This window comes from Pseudochaenichthys georgianus, chromosome 14 (assembly GCF_902827115.2).
Source record: "Pseudochaenichthys georgianus chromosome 14, fPseGeo1.2, whole genome shotgun sequence".
In the NCBI taxonomy this organism is placed as follows: domain Eukaryota; kingdom Metazoa; phylum Chordata; class Actinopteri; order Perciformes; family Channichthyidae; genus Pseudochaenichthys; species Pseudochaenichthys georgianus.
In genome coordinates this window covers 13,817,186-13,833,608 of record NC_047516.1, presented here as the reverse complement: position 1 = coordinate 13,833,608, position 16,423 = coordinate 13,817,186, and the positions used below count along the sequence as shown (strand labels likewise).

The 16,423-nt window shown below is 45.4% G+C and overlaps 1 protein-coding gene across 1 annotated transcript in view; it reads right to left on the bottom strand.

Annotated features, from left to right (window-relative positions):
• Positions 1-279: 279 nt before the first annotated feature.
• The window catches only part of LOC117459032 (glutaredoxin domain-containing cysteine-rich protein 2), a 51,236-nt gene continuing 35,092 nt past the window's right edge, over positions 280-16,423 (bottom strand). The window contains exons 4-6 of the mRNA XM_034099864.1: positions 4,533-4,642; positions 2,523-2,750; positions 280-721 (exon numbers count right to left, since the gene is read on the bottom strand). Coding sequence (XP_033955755.1) covers positions 548-721; positions 2,523-2,750; positions 4,533-4,642 — 512 coding nt within the window. The 3' untranslated portion in view covers positions 280-547. The remainder of the gene's footprint in view (positions 722-2,522; positions 2,751-4,532; positions 4,643-16,423) is intronic.

The following is a 16,423-nucleotide window of genomic DNA, read 5'->3' as shown; positions in this document are numbered from 1 at the left end:
GTAGTTCTTATTCTCTTTCTTCATCTTAAAGTCTTTATCGCACAGTATTTTTTCTCCAGCTACATCATATTTGGACATAAAAGGTTTTATTCTCTCTGGTGAATAGAGAGTGGAGATAGCAACAGGACAGCCTTCCCAGTAGAATAAATAAAAAGCGAAATCTTTGAATTCTTTTAAGTAAACTGATAACACTGACGTAGGACACAGTTTTATCAGGAAGAAGGGGCGCAGATGCAAAATAATGTAAAAACAAAAAAGTGATAATGTATTTGTCTTATCACAACCCATGTTCACTGCACACAGTAATTGTATTTTATGATTTTGTGCCCGCTGCACAATTCATAATTCCCCTTCCAATGATGGCTTTTATTTCCTATAGTGCTCCGAAACACCCCACCAAGAACACTTTGGATTAGCGAAATATTGCCACGGAGAAAATTGTGACAAAACCCATAGCACATCCCGTATACACTTGCTCACAGCTACACACTCATTCACTGACTAACTCATTCTCTCTATGCCAGACATGAGTATCAGCCAAACAGTGCTATTTGCTGGAGCAGGACTGGCACTTCTCCAGACCATGGGGGTAGCAGGCTTGGCAACGCAGATCACTGATGGACTCATTGAAGCGGTTCGCCAGCATGGACAGCTTGCTGCCATGACACAGAGAGCAGGGAGTGCAGCCCGAACCGCCACAATGCTGGCAACTGCCCGCCACCTGGAGACAGAAGAAACACATTAGTGGGGTGAGGAAGAGGAGAAAGAGAGCATCTGTAAGGTTATTCAAAGGGTAACAAAAAATTGAGGAAAAGGTTGGAACAGGTGAGAAAACAAGCGACATTTGGAAAGAGATTGAACTGACCACCAAGGTTGGAAGGACAGTTTTTCAACCTAATTAAAAACATTTGCAATTTCTGAATATAATGTATCAAAACTAGTGCAAAAATCAAAACTCCAACAAGCAGATTGACAGAGGATCCTTTCATTCCATTTAGATGAAGTGTGAAATTCATACATAATCTACAATAAGCCAGTTTTGTATTAAATATATTTACTTCATTTTACACTGCAACTGTTACAGAGCTGCTTAACTTGCATCGGAGCTCAACTGGCCGGCCTGCTGGCTGACACAAAACAACCTTTACGACAACCAATGGTCCAATGGTTCCAATATTATTTATAATTAAACACCATTGGTAAGTAGCTGTGTTGCGGAATGATGTTTGACCAGCCGGTCATTTACACAGCCAGCTGGTCCTTACAACGAAATTTGCAAGACCGTGCAGCTGCCTGTAGATTATCAATTACAGGAAGGCAGGATACTTACACAAGATTTAAGTCTTTGTAAACAATACTCAATGTCTTAAATCAGTAGTAAAACTGATTTCAGTGAACATTTTGAACAACTAGGACTGTGAAAAGTGTTTCAAACAGAATGGCATTCACCTCTTGAAGAGAGAGCATACAATGCTAGAGTGCTTCAGCAAAAGATGCTCTATGAATGAATTGTTAATAGGATTTTCTGTACCAATGTTTTAAATCTCAAATAGTAAAAGTGGCTGAAAGTAAGCCAGATGTAATTCAGTCTGGATAGTCTGTTTGTTAAGTGTGCTTGTTACACTTTGAGTCAGATTACAAGTTATCTTGGTACCAACCTGCAATAAATGAACAGGTTATGGGGCTAAAATGGATCCAAAACTCTACTTTATGCACATAAGCTTTTTCCATTAGCGAAAGTTGACGTTTTGACATTTATAATACCTCTAACCCTACATCAATTTAAGTTTAATGATGAAACAACATGCAAAATGAAAGAGAGAATGTATAACTCTACATCTTTGTTAGAAATAAAGAAACAAAGATATCAAAATATGAATACCTTGCGTGTGGGTAACAAAAGCAAAGATGATAAAAAAAAAATCTAGCAGAGAGGAGTGAGATTGCCAAATAATGAAAGAAAAAAATTAGAACAAACTTCGTTTTTTCAGAGGCAGAAAAACACAAGAAGATGATACAATAACGAGTGAGGGGAGAAAAGAATGGAGGTAGTGAGGGGAAGAGAACAGTAATCAGCCGAGGAGGTGAGAGGGGGGAGATAATAGCGAGCTGGGTATCCTTGTGGGCTGGCAAGTGGCAGGCAAATGCTGCAAGGGCAGAGTAAAACTGTGGACTCATCAGTATGTGTTCACAGTTGACAGATAACACTAGGACAATGGGAGGGGGGGTTGTTGCAGCAGGAGGGGGGCAACAGGGAAAGAGAAGGGGTACAAATAAGATGGCGGTTACAAGGAAATACAGAGGAGATGAAAATAAACACCCCTCTGTTTACAAATTACAACAATATGGCTGCAGATGATTCTGCAGTTACACTCTCGAAAGACAAAGTGAAGACAGGAGGGTTGAAGACATATGCTGATATAGAGAGAGGGGGGGGACATGATGAGACTGATAATAGCAAGAAACAGAAGCAGGGTGATAGGAACCACACCACTGAGAATAATTTGGCCATGCATCATTACCTTGGTCTCTGTGTCACTGATCGGTTTCTCCTCCTTCTCCTCACCCCCCGCTGCACACAGAGCTTTAGCCCTCCTCCTGCTCCCCCTCTCTATGGCCTTTGGGTATCCCTCCAAGTCCAAAGGAGGCCCTGTGTGGTGCCGTGACACTTCAGGCTTCCTCGGAGGCGCTCTGATGATGCGCAGATTACTGGTGTAGATGATTATTTTGCCAAAATCCAACACTGAGGACTGAAGGAAACAGAACGTGTCAGAGTATCCTACATGTTTTAATTACAACAACAGCTGGTGCATCGATGATTAGGTAATTGAGATGCTTGTGTTTGATATTTACAACAATTCCCACATTCTATTCCTACGACTAACAGAGCTTACGTATATTCAGCTGTGGGCTTTATGTGTGGGTGAGAAGAGGTTTTCTAGTTGAATGTATCTGAAGAGACATACCCCGTGTGCAATACACAACATGCTTTGAAGTGGTGTACAGGCTTCTGTTTGTAGGCAATTGGAAATACTATAATACCATCTCTTATGACAAAGCTTTCCCCATTTGTGATTGCCTGGAGTCTGAAGGGAAATCCATTATTTTTGATATCTATACAGCATTTTAATTTGCACTAAACTCAAACCTTAAAATAAACATGTGGTTGTCCGTGGGAATGAACCATGTTTGTACAGGGATGAAACATACAGTATATCACTGGTAGCTTAAAATAACCTTAAGTATACTTAAAAAGACATAGAAGGACTACAACAATGAATCACAAAAGTTACATTGTTCATGCGGAGCACAAACCGGGAAAAATATGTTTTTACTAAAGGAACCAGCCTCCTACCATTTATCAAACTTTAATAAAATGACTAATTTTGACAAATGTTCTTGGCCAGTAGTGTTTTTAAACTTTTTGACATGATGTGACCTGCACATATCAAACATTGTGAAATAAAGTCAGATAAAAAAGTGTTTTGTTTCAGTGCATCTCCCTCATCATAACACAGACAGAGGAAAGATATGGGGGAGGAACTCATTAGACCTGCTGACAGTAGGGGTGCTCCACCAGGACCACCGTGCCATCCTTTCAATAATTCCCTAAAAGGATCAACTCAAATCCAGATTGCTGTTTTCAACTGATAAATGTGATAAATGCTGGCCTTGGTCACCAGGGCCATGCGTGCCTTTGTTTAGAGGATAAAAGAATGAAACTGACACTAAGCCAGCAGGCGATGTAGCTGACCTCCCTCTCTGCACTAATGAAGCCACTGCCTCAGCGGATCAGTAACAGTGGATTTTTCCTTACAGAGGAACAATTTTGTTGTTGTTCATTTTTAATTGTTGAGCAATTTTCACGGAACAGCATGTACGTAGTTGGGGCAGTAATTATCCTAAGACTCTTCTCATTTTTCTATTTTAAGTCTTTATTGCTTGTTCTGTTCTGTTCTAGAGATGTATTGTAACTCTGCGTTGGCTGGTAATTGTGTTTATTTTGGCGTGTCTGTTTGTATTCAGCATATGTAGACTTGCTCTGTGGGGTTTAAATACCAACGCTTCCAAGGAGCTGTGATACTTTCTCATTATAATTCCCTTTATGTTAATATATCCAAAGAGACGTTGCATAGCGATCATTCTCCAAAATTAGTAACTTAACATTCAAAGGGTGTCATAAATAAACACAAGTGTTGATTTAAAAATAAATAGCACACAATAGTTATAGTCCATATGTTGATTTGACAATGTTTTACGTAATACATCACATTTTCTAATACAAAACTGTAATTCTTTAAGGTCACATTAAAGTAAGATGTTGCTTTGGCAGACATTTTCATTAACATTCAGCAAAATCTTAATATTTTAGATTCCAGTTCATTCAAACTGCATTGGCTAAGACAACCATAAAGGTCTCAGTACTTGACATTCAGACAGAAACATTTCATTGCTAAGGGGAAATCAAATCTAAGCTGATCTTTATTAATATCAAATTTGTAGGGGAATAAAACAGCAGCAACATTGCTTACTTGGGCCCCTCCCTCTGCTTCCTCTGTCTGGCCTGCAGCCGGCTTGTAGCTTCCCATTCCTCTGTACACGTTTATTCTCTGGGCAATGAGCCCTGTTGGAGGATAAACATCTGGGTACAGAACAAAACATGTTGTCAATATAGAGTGAGATTTAAGGTCTAGGTTTCATGCATAAACAGCACATATTTCCTATACTGTAATAATGTAGTGGTTATGAGCACTAAGGCTAGCTGTGTTAGCATTGCAACCTTGTCTTACTAAATCTCTGTCTTGACCATTTTCAACAGTTATTTTAGCAAGTGGTGCAGTTACTGGTAGCAGCCTAAAAATGGTTAAACTTTCCAAGGTCTAAATGTATTGTATTTGATTGTGCAGATCAACAAATGATATGCTCATTACTATTAGTGAGATTTAGGAGATAATGGTATAGGCTGTATAGAGCCTGTTTTTCAGGTTTCAGGCTCGAAAATGCTATGCCCAAAACAAATTACTATAACTTAACTTCTAAATGGGTTATATGAATAATTTTTATTTTATCAAAGCAAGGTTACATCTGTGAGTTGGATGTAGAAGTGTCAGAATTAATATAGATGTTTCTGTGTCAGAGTAAATTCAGATGGAACATAGTAAAAAAAGGGAAATTCTTACCTCCGCCTAAAAAAAACAAAAACTTATAGTTACTTATAGTGAAAACCACCCTTGAATGATGGGATGGTAGACTAAAAGCTTTAGGAATCCAAAGTATAACATATAAGTACCCTGTATCAAGATTGAGGCAAAACAAGTGAAATTTGACCTTTTTAGACAGATTTATCAAAAAACATCCAGGCGGACTGACCTTAGGGCACATTTGGATACCATCAGTGCCATTTGACCTTTTTCAGGTACCATACTGTAAAAATAATTGTATTATCACTATAGGTAATTATTCCATCCAAATGCAAGTGTTTTTTATATATAAAAAAAAGTTTTTAAATGTAAATGTGTGTGTGGACTTTGCCACAGTCCTTACATGTTTATCACCCGACTAACACTTCTAGGAAGGTTTACTTGCACAATAAAAATTAAGAAACATAGGATAAATTTGTCTCCAACACGAGTAGATTTATTTAAAAAACAACACACAAGTATAATAACACAAGCATTTTTTCAACACTGGCAAAAAATAAAAATGTACGGCAAAAAAGAAAAAATGTACACAACCTGAATGTTTTTAGTCAGAGGTGTGCCACACCTTGAAACAGTTCTTTGAATTGAGGCACAGAGGGACCAGGCACTTAGTGCAGTAGATAGGTGTCTTCACCGTTTTGTTGCCAGCATCAGAGCACCTCCTGCAGTACATCCTGAGCACGGTGGCATCTTTCCCATAATACTCGGGCATGCCTACGAGTGATGATGGGGTGAGTGGTGGTGGTGCTGCAGGGACTTCACCCCTCAAGTCTGCACAAAGCTGCTCCCTGAAGGACTTTTGGGTGTGTGGCTTCGTCCTGCCGGGGTCATCCCTCATCTTATGGAGAAGGAAGCCGTTCACCACTGCAATGTCCAGAAAAAAAAGGACAACTGTATGCTGATCTGATGCACGTCGTAGCTCGGATGAGGCACATGTTGATGGCTGTGATCCAGAAGCCATTTGATACTCGTCTTCACCACTGTGAAAACAAAATCGATTACTTCACTGGCTTAATCTTTCAAAAATGTAACTCACATCAGAAAAAATTCCTCCATTTAGCGTGTGTGAAATAACACTATACACTATATATATATATATATATATATATATAGACAGGGTTGATATATACACAATACAGCTTTATTTATATACTGCCGTGTTATAGTCACGAAATACAATTAATCTATTGATAGGTGTTCACCAACATGATCTAGGGTTACGTATTGTAACCCAGCTTCTATGAGTATAGGCGCAGCCCTCTAAGGCTATCGCTATTGGGTAAACCCCACTGCACGTGTGCAGCACTGACAGACTTATTCCACGCCCACCTACGACGTGGGCCCCACCTCCGGGCTCACTTCCGTATAAATAGGAAGTAGGCCCTACAATCCGCTCCTACTTTTCTTCAGCACTCCGTTGCAGAAGCATTGACAGGCAAAAACGGTTCTTTTGAGAGCTAACTCTGAAAAACAAAGATTCCTCCTAAAAAGCTTTGTTTTTCTAACATGGAGACTGGACAGGAAAGTCAAGGCTGTGTCAGGGATTGCCTCGTGTGCGGGTCGGGCTATATCATGAGCTTTGAAATAGAGCATGCGAACGCTGCTCTCATTCCCGGGGTAGCATGCTCGCATTGTGCCCGTCTCCCGCTGGCCCTCAGACAGCAGAGAGCGGACGCTCTCGCTGCTGCAGCTGCCGAGGACGATTGGCACGTCCGGGAGGAGTACTCCGGGGACAAAGCCATTGATTTTCTGGATCAGAGTGGAGGGCACGAGTCGGACGACTACGTCCCCTCCATACAGGGATCAACGGGTGATTCCCCCATTATCTCTCCCCTCCGGACGGAGGAGACAGATAGGGAAACCGGTGTAGGTCCGGGGTATGATCCCTATCTCTGCCAACACGGCATTGCCGTCGATTGGCGGGATTCTCCTGGAACTGCCAGAGATCATATCCAAGGCGGCCGCCTGGAGAAATCTCCCCGTTCCCCTAGCTCAGGAGAGCTCGCCGCCGGATGATATGTCCAGGGTGTTCTCCCGGGTACACAGGGTCAGGAGGGACCCGGTCTGGCCACGCTTCCCGGCCATAAGGAAGTACCAGGAGGGGGCGGCAGCGGACCCTGGAGCCATGAGGTCTCCGATAGGGACATACGTGCCTCTCACGAGAGTGGAGGGACTCACGGATGTGGGTTTCCCGACCGTGCCTCCGCTAGAGCCGAACCTCACGGCATTCTTTGGGGCTAGGCAGGCCAGCTCGGTTTCCGGACGGCAACCCATGCTGGCTGCCACCAAAGACAGGTTTGTCGCCAAACAGACGGACCGGATGCACCAGTGTGCTTTCCAGGCGTCAGCGGCGGCAAATAACATAGCGTTGCTGACAAACTCCATGGTGGAAATGTCGGAGCAGTCTAAAACTATGTCCTCAGGGGAGGCTGAGGAGATAGGCAAGGCGGCCAGTACTGCACTCACCCTGTGCGCAGCAGTCGCAGTCTCGCAGGCGCGGATTGCGGCATAGGCGACACAGGTCCACCGGTATCACTGGCTACAGCAGGGGAATATACCGGAGGGTGCAGGAAAAGATCTTCTGGAGGCTCCAATTAGTCCGGACGGACTATTTGGAACACAGTTCCATGCCATGGTGGAAGGTATGAAGTCTGCTTTAGAGCAAGCAGACGACATAAGGCGTCATGCTAGCTGGCTACAGGACAAACGTCCGCAGTGACAGCAGCGTCAGCAACGACAGCATCCGCAGCCCCCGCTACAGTCTCAACGGGGGCAGAGCAGGCAGCGGCGAGAGCAGCAACGGCGTCAGCACCGCCCTTCGGCAGCGGCAGGGGCTCCGTCCCAGGGCAAAAAAGAAAAAATGTACACAACCTGAATGTTTTTAGTCAGAGGTGTGCCACACCTTGAAACAGTTCTTTGAATTGAGGCACAGAGGGACCAGGCACTTAGTGCAGTAGATAGGTGTCTTCACCGTTTTGTTGCCAGCATCAGAGCACCTCCTGCAGTACATCCTGAGCACGGTGGCATCTTTCCCATAATACTCGGGCATGCCTACGAGTGATGATGGGGTGAGTGGTGGTGGTGCTGCAGGGACTTCACCCCTCAAGTCTGCACAAAGCTGCTCCCTGAAGGACTTTTGGGTGTGTGGCTTCGTCCTGCCGGGGTCATCCCTCATCTTATGGAGAAGGAAGCCGTTCACCACTGCAATGTCCAGAAAAAAAAGGACAACTGTATGCTGATCTGATGCACGTCGTAGCTCGGATGAGGCACATGTTGATGGCTGTGATCCAGAAGCCATTTGATACTCGTCTTCACCACTGTGAAAACAAAATCGATTACTTCACTGGCTTAATCTTTCAAAAATGTAACTCACATCAGAAAAAATTCCTCCATTTAGCGTGTGTGAAATAACACTATACACTATATATATATATATATATATATATATATAGACAGGGTTGATATATACACAATACAGCTTTATTTATATACTGCCGTGTTATAGTCACGAAATACAATTAATCTATTGATAGGTGTTCACCAACATGATCTAGGGTTACGTATTGTAACCCAGCTTCTATGAGTATAGGCGCAGCCCTCTAAGGCTATCGCTATTGGGTAAACCCCACTGCACGTGTGCAGCACTGACAGACTTATTCCACGCCCACCTACGACGTGGGCCCCACCTCCGGGCTCACTTCCGTATAAATAGGAAGTAGGCCCTACAATCCGCTCCCACAGCTTTTCTTCAGCTATTCGCAGCACCAGTGGGGCCCGAACCTTAGAGGGCTGCGCCTATACTCATAGAAGCTGGGTTACAATACGTAACCCTAGGTCTATTTCGTATAAGGCTTCGCCCTCTAAGGCTATCGCTATTGGGTTAAGGGCGAAGCAGGATGTAGTCTACGCCCCACTGGTTCCGTCCGTTACCAGAAGCACAAAACACACCTACTCAGTTAATAACCCATGTCCATTTCGCCGTGCGTAAATGGAGCATCACGTTCGCAGGGAATATAGCATTAAAAAAAATAATTAATATTTCCCCATCAAGGAACGAAGGTAGGCTTACTCGGGCTACCTGTCGTTTAAAAAGTAGAGTTTTTTTAAGTCTTACTTGTTAAAAACGATCAAGAGAGGGGAGCAACGGCCGCGTTCTACATGCCGACAGGCAGGAGAGAGGCCTGCAATTTGGAAAAACCCCGATATTCCTCAATCTGGCAGACTATTCAGTACTGAGTGTGTCAGAGAGGAATGGGAGACATTCCTCAAATAAAAACGAATAAACGAACAGGGTGAAGACCAAGATGCAGCAGTGCAAATGTCTTCCACTGTCATTCCTCCGAACAATGCCGTAGAAGTTGATATTCCTCTGGTGCTATGCGCTTTAATGTTTCAATGTTTGCAGCCGTCTGGCTGTCTCCAGCAGCTGCGCTGATCGTACACCTCCCTGACGATTTATGTAGGCTGCCGCCGTTTTGTTGTCTGTCCGAATTATCACATGATGATTCCACAGCAACGGGGCAAAGTGCTGAATTACTCTCCATACGGCGAGTAATTCCAGCGCATTTATATGAAGGGACATGTGCGGCGGCCACTGTCCCCCCCACTGCCTGCGACATGCATGTTCCTCCCCACCCTGAGAGCGATGCGTCTGTAAACACCGAGGTGTGTGACGTCACCCTGCCGAGGGGAACCCCCACCGACAGGATGTGGGGATTTTTCCAGTAGGTCAGATCTAACCCTACGGATGGAGGAACGCACACCATGCGTCTCCTCTGACGCACGGGGTCGATGCGCAGGCGAATGAACCACCTCTGAAGTCTCCTCATGTAAAGGAGACCCAGGGGGATCACCACGTGGCCAGCTGACATCATGCCCAACAGCTGCATCACGGAAAGGGCTGTCACCACCCTGCCGGGTGTGACGCGCCTGAGGAGAGCTGTCAGATTCTCCACTCTCCGCTGTGAGAGTCGTGCTCTCATGCGGGCTGAGTTGAATTCCATCCCCAAATACATGATGATCTGGGATGGAAGAGGACAGCTCTTTTCCCAATTGATTATGAAACCCAGGCTTGACAGGTGAGATACGAGCTGTACCGTCTGTAAAGCAGCTTCCTCTCTGGAGCGAGCCAGCAACAGCAGGTCGTCCAGATAAAATAACACTCTCATCCCTCCTCTGCGTAGCGGCTCCAGCGCCGTCTCCACACACTTTGAAAAAGTGCGTGGAACCAGGGAATATCCGAACGGCAGTCGATTGAACTGGTACGATATTCCCTGGAATGAAAAACGCAGGAATTTCCTGTGTTTTGGGATGATGGTTATATGGAAGTAAGCATCCTTCAGGTCTATAGAGGTGCACCAATCTCCCTGGTGAACACACTCCATTCCCTGTTTGATTGTCAGCATGTGAAACGGTCTTTTCCGTATCACTCTGTTGAATGCTGACAGATCTAGGATGGGTCTCATCCCCCCGGCCTTTTTCGGGATAAGAAAATAACGGGAGTAAAACCCCCGATTTTCTTCCCCCTGAGGAACCCTGGAAATCGCACTTTTTACCAGGAGTTCCTGCAGCTCCGTCTGGAGCGCCAGGCACTGTTCTTGGGATGACAGAAGTGTTTCCTGAATCCCATTGAACTGCAAATTGCAGAGAGTACCCTCTGCTGATCAGCCTGCTCATCCATCCGTCCATTAAACATAATGGATGCTCCACTCTGAGCATCGCTCTGAGAGCGGGCGTACCTGTTTTTGTTGTGCTGTGGTAGTCATGGTGACTAGCCATGCCAGAGCCCTTGCCGCCGTTGCTCGTGACGCAACCCAAGGGGGGCCCCACCCTAAAGGGCTGTGAAGGGGTCTCCACACGCTGCATCACACCCCGACTCTCATCCTGTCTCTGTTTATGAGAAGGCTCATAAACAGGACCCTGAGGCGGTTTTATGCTCTAACTTGTGGAGGTGTGTGCAGTGTTTTTCACCTCCTGCGTAACAGCCGTGCTTGGCTTAATACGACTGTGTGTAGGCACAACTGAGACAGAGGAAAAATCGCGCTGCTTGTTACCCGTAAGGATAGAAGCGGCCGATTTAAATGTCAAGCCCTGCTGTCTTATAACCGACTGGTTAAATACCGCAGGCTTATACAGCGAGCCTAGCTGTTTGCTAACCGTTCGATTAGAAACAGCTGGCTCCACCAGCGAGTCCCACTGTCTATTAACCGACCGGTTAACAGCAGATGGATTATGCAACAAGTCCCGCTGCTTTTTAATCAATAGATTAATAGCAACCGGCCTGACTAGTGTGGGGGATACGTGAGACACAGATGCTACAGACACACTGTTGAGATTTGAATCATTTTTATTGACCAATCTCTCTTCCCACATAACCCCCCCAAAGAGTCATCTTCTGTTCTGCTTCCTCGGAGGTTCTCTCTGAGGAGCAGACCAGGAGCGGGGGTTCTTCCTTCCCCTCCGACTCGCCGCCTGCAGATCCTGTCTCTGCGGCGGAGGAGCGGAGACCTGGGACGGAGCCCCTGCCGCTGCCGAAGGGCGGTGCTGACGCCGTTGCTGCTCTCGCCGCTGCCTGCTCTGCCCCCGTTGAGACTGTAGCGGGGGCTGCGGATGCTGTCGTTGCTGACGCTGCTGTCACTGCGGACGTTTGTCCTGTAGCCAGCTAGCATGACGCCTTATGTCGTCTGCTTGCTCTAAAGCAGACTTCATACCTTCCACCATGGCATGGAACTGTGTTCCAAATAGTCCGTCCGGACTAATTGGAGCCTCCAGAAGATCTTTTCCTGCACCCTCCGGTATATTCCCCTGCTGTAGCCAGTGATACCGGTGGACCTGTGTCGCCTATGCCGCAATCCGCGCCTGCGAGACTGCGACTGCTGCGCACAGGGTGAGTGCAGTACTGGCCGCCTTGCCTATCTCCTCAGCCTCCCCTGAGGACATAGTTTTAGACTGCTCCGACATTTCCACCATGGAGTTTGTCAGCAACGCTATGTTATTTGCCGCCGCTGACGCCTGGAAAGCACACTGGTGCATCCGGTCCGTCTGTTTGGCGACAAACCTGTCTTTGGTGGCAGCCAGCATGGGTTGCCGTCCGGAAACCGAGCTGGCCTGCCTAGCCCCAAAGAATGCCGTGAGGTTCGGCTCTAGCGGAGGCACGGTCGGGAAACCCACATCCGTGAGTCCCTCCACTCTCGTGAGAGGCACGTATGTCCCTATCGGAGACCTCATGGCTCCAGGGTCCGCTGCCGCCCCCTCCTGGTACTTCCTTATGGCCGGGAAGCGTGGCCAGACCGGGTCCCTCCTGACCCTGTGTACCCGGGAGAACACCCTGGACATATCATCCGGCGGCGAGCTCTCCTGAGCTAGGGGAACGGGGAGATTTCTCCAGGCGGCCGCCTTGGATATGATCTCTGGCAGTTCCAGGAGAATCCCGCCAATCGACGGCAATGCCGTGTTGGCAGAGATAGGGATCATACCCCGGACCTACACCGGTTTCCCTATCTGTCTCCTCCGTCCGGAGGGGAGAGATAATGGGGGAATCACCCGTTGATCCCTGTATGGAGGGGACGTAGTCGTCCGACTCGTGCCCTCCACTCTGATCCAGAAAATCAATGGCTTTGTCCCCGGAGTACTCCTCCCGGACGTGCCAATCGTCCTCGGCAGCTGCAGCAGCGAGAGCGTCCGCTCTCTGCTGTCTGAGGGCCAGCGGGAGACGGGCACAATGCGAGCATGCTACCCCGGGAATGAGAGCAGCGTTCGCATGCTCTATTTCAAAGCTCATGATATAGCCCGACCCGCACACGAGGCAATCCCTGACACAGCCTTGACTTTCCTGTCCAGTCTCCATGTTAGAAAAACAAAGCTTTTTAGGAGGAATCTTTGTTTTTCAGAGTTAGCTCTCAAAAGAACCGTTTTTGCCTGTCAATGCTTCTGCAACGGAGTGCTGAAGAAAAGTAGGAGCGGATTGTAGGGCCTACTTCCTATTTATACGGAAGTGAGCCCGGAGGTGGGGCCCACGTCGTAGGTGGGCGTGGAATAAGTCTGTCAGTGCTGCACACGTGCAGTGGGGTTTACCCAATAGCGATAGCCTTAGAGGGCGAAGCCTTATACAAAATAGAACTTCCCATTGTTTTCGTTTTTCACAGCACACTGTCTGTAGAACTACAAAAGAGCATCCATTTAGCGTGTGAAATAACAGTATACACACATACATATATATATATATATATATATATATATATATTAGTGCTGTCAAAATTATCGCGTTAACGGCGGTAATTACTTTTTTGAATTAATTGCGTTAAAATATTTAACGCATTTAACGCATGTGCAGAATGGTCCGCCCCATACGTGCCACCAGTGGCAGCGCCAGGGTATGGCTGGGGTAGGCTACACCCATACCAAGAAATGGCTTAGCCCCACCATGAAAAATTATGTTAAAGTAAGCAAAATAAAGTCTGCCAACTCGCGCGGAGTAAATTGCACAGACAGCAGTTAGTAAGATTGATTTCAGTACCCACGGTTTTGAAAACTTTTGTCACGTAGTGATCGTCTTCTCAATAGAACATCTTTGATAACGGCGTGGTGTTGTTGCAGGAAGTCCCGACGGAGAATACTTTTGCAGTAGTACAGGGCAGAGCCATATAATAGTAATAATATGGCTCTGGTACAGGGGTGCACATAACTGGTACGCAGGTTATGTGCGTAATCTGAAATGCGTACCGTCACTTGTGTCACAAAGCATTACGCACCGTCACTTGTGTCACAGAGCGCATTTGCGTACCGACGTACTTGTGAAGCTTTTCCAGAAGGCGGTTAGATCACCGGACGACAGAGTCGGTCTCCGTGTGCACAGACAGGGCTGGTGTTAACGTCGGTCTGTACAACGGAACTGTGCCAAAACTACGCCAACCGGCTGCGGAGGGAGACTCCCCCCTTCACTGGAGAACTGCGCTAAAACAGCTGATCACAACGTTCACATTCTGTGGTCACGAAGTACTCCACTAGCCCCCCCTCTCTGTCGACTTTCCTGAAGTACTCCCCCGTTGATAGAAATCAACACGTAATGAATTAAGACCCCACGGTTTGATGAGTGATAGGTGTGTGGGTTGTCTTTCATTTTGACATGCAGAAAAAAATGTTATAATAAATAAATAAAATAGATACTGTATGTTAAATTGATATATCCGCCTTCTTTCATTTATCTTTCCATTCCCACAACAATATACATAAATAAATGGCCTATTTTGGACATAGTTCGAATGGTGATTAATCATGATTAATTCATTTTTAAGCTGTGATTAATCTGATTAAAATTTTTAATCGTTTGACAGCCCTAATATATATATATAGACAGGATTGATATATACACAAAAGCTTTATAGTCACGAAATACAATTAATCTATTTATAGTGTTCACAAACACGATGTTCCCATTGTTTTCGTTTCTCACGGAACGATAACGCTACAACAACAAAGCGGCGTCCATTTTGTATTTTGCGAGTGTGGAATTACTATAGATTACACCAAATACACAACTAATAGATACAAACAGAGAGAGTACATACCTTTCCTGAAGTTCATAATCAGGGTCTGATTGTGGCCGACATAGATCCTCATCTTCTGATGGAGAGTCAGCGAACACCATTTCCACGGCGTCTTCAAGCTCTCTTCAGCCTCTTTCTGGGTGCCATTATTTGCTCGAATAAGTCCTAAAAGCAAATAAATCCTTGTCCTTTTAATATGATGTTCTGTTGCCTGCTGTTGTCTCTGTTCTCTGGCTGTGTTTACTGTGTTCGTCGCTGTGTTCTCTCTGTGTGCGTTGCTGCTGTGCTGGTGCGGTTGTGTCTGTCCTCTGCTGCACCATGTCAACACACTCTCACTCCCTAAGCGTCCAATAGCGACGTTTGGTCAGTGTCCGTGGCGTCCAATTGTGACGCTCCTAGGCTCCTTCAGCGTCATAAAGGGACGCAAATAGCTTTCAACTGATTGCAATGTATTCCCATCTGCGTCGGGATTTGACGCTCATGGAAGCACGGCATTCGTTTATGTCGGCTGCCCTTAAAGGTAATGTGAGCGTCCATTCCCAGGAGTAAAGGATGGCAGAAGACACTACACTACCCAGAATCCCCAGCTATCGTTTGGACTACACCATGTGCTCTTGACAAACCCGTGATAGTCCTCAAGTTCTGTGATTGGAGAGTGTGCTCCGAGGGTTAAGCCGATACTCGAACAGCACTTGAAATGGGATGGAACCACGGCAGACTGTGCAAAACTGGATTTGAACGGGTCCACCGCGTCCCCCCTCCCCCACCCCGTCCCCAGAACTACACATGCTGGCTATTCTGTTTCGCAACATGTTCTCTATGGCACGTCTCTACTGGGAGTTATAGTTTTAAAATACGTTTTCGTATTTCTCATAATAAGAAGTTGCCAGTATTAAACTGTGTACATCCCTGGAGGTTTAGGGGACAGGAAACACTCACATTTAAAACATATAATTAATAAATGGGTGAAAATTGCTTGTGCCCATTATGGGCAGTATTAATATATATACCCACATGCCAGCTAAGGTCAGAAGAGCTTTATTTAACAGCTGGTCTTATGTGTGTGACCCCTGTGATAACATTACATTACATTAATTGATAAGCCTGAAACATGCACTTGTCAAGGTTCAGAGGCACATTTTGAAAATATGGCAGTAGCCATCGATCAGCTTAAGATAAGATATACTTTATTGATCCCAAGTTGGAACATTTGCGTTACATCAGCATGTGTAACAGTTAAATATGCAGTTGTGTTTATTTGAAAATCATTTAGTATAATCACATACATTCTGTGTTTTATATTCAACAATTCTGTGTTCTTTATTTATTGATTGTTCAATACCTGACAAGGCCGGAGATGAAATATCTACATACATCTTATAAGAGTAGAATACATTATGTATAATATCAGTCAAAATAAGTGCTTCAACATAGTTAACATTGCTGGAGGTATGCACAAATATTGATAGATGTCTTGTAATGCACTATTGAGGAACCTGCAACCAAAGTTTTTCATTCAGTGCAGAACTACACCACAGTTGTGTAGGCCTATATGATATGTCAATAAACCTTAGAAAATCTTGAAATCTTGAACGGGATGTGCAAAATAGTCATTACATACAGTCTTTAATTAACAATTAGTAGAGAACAACGAGTAATGAATATACTTTATAGGGA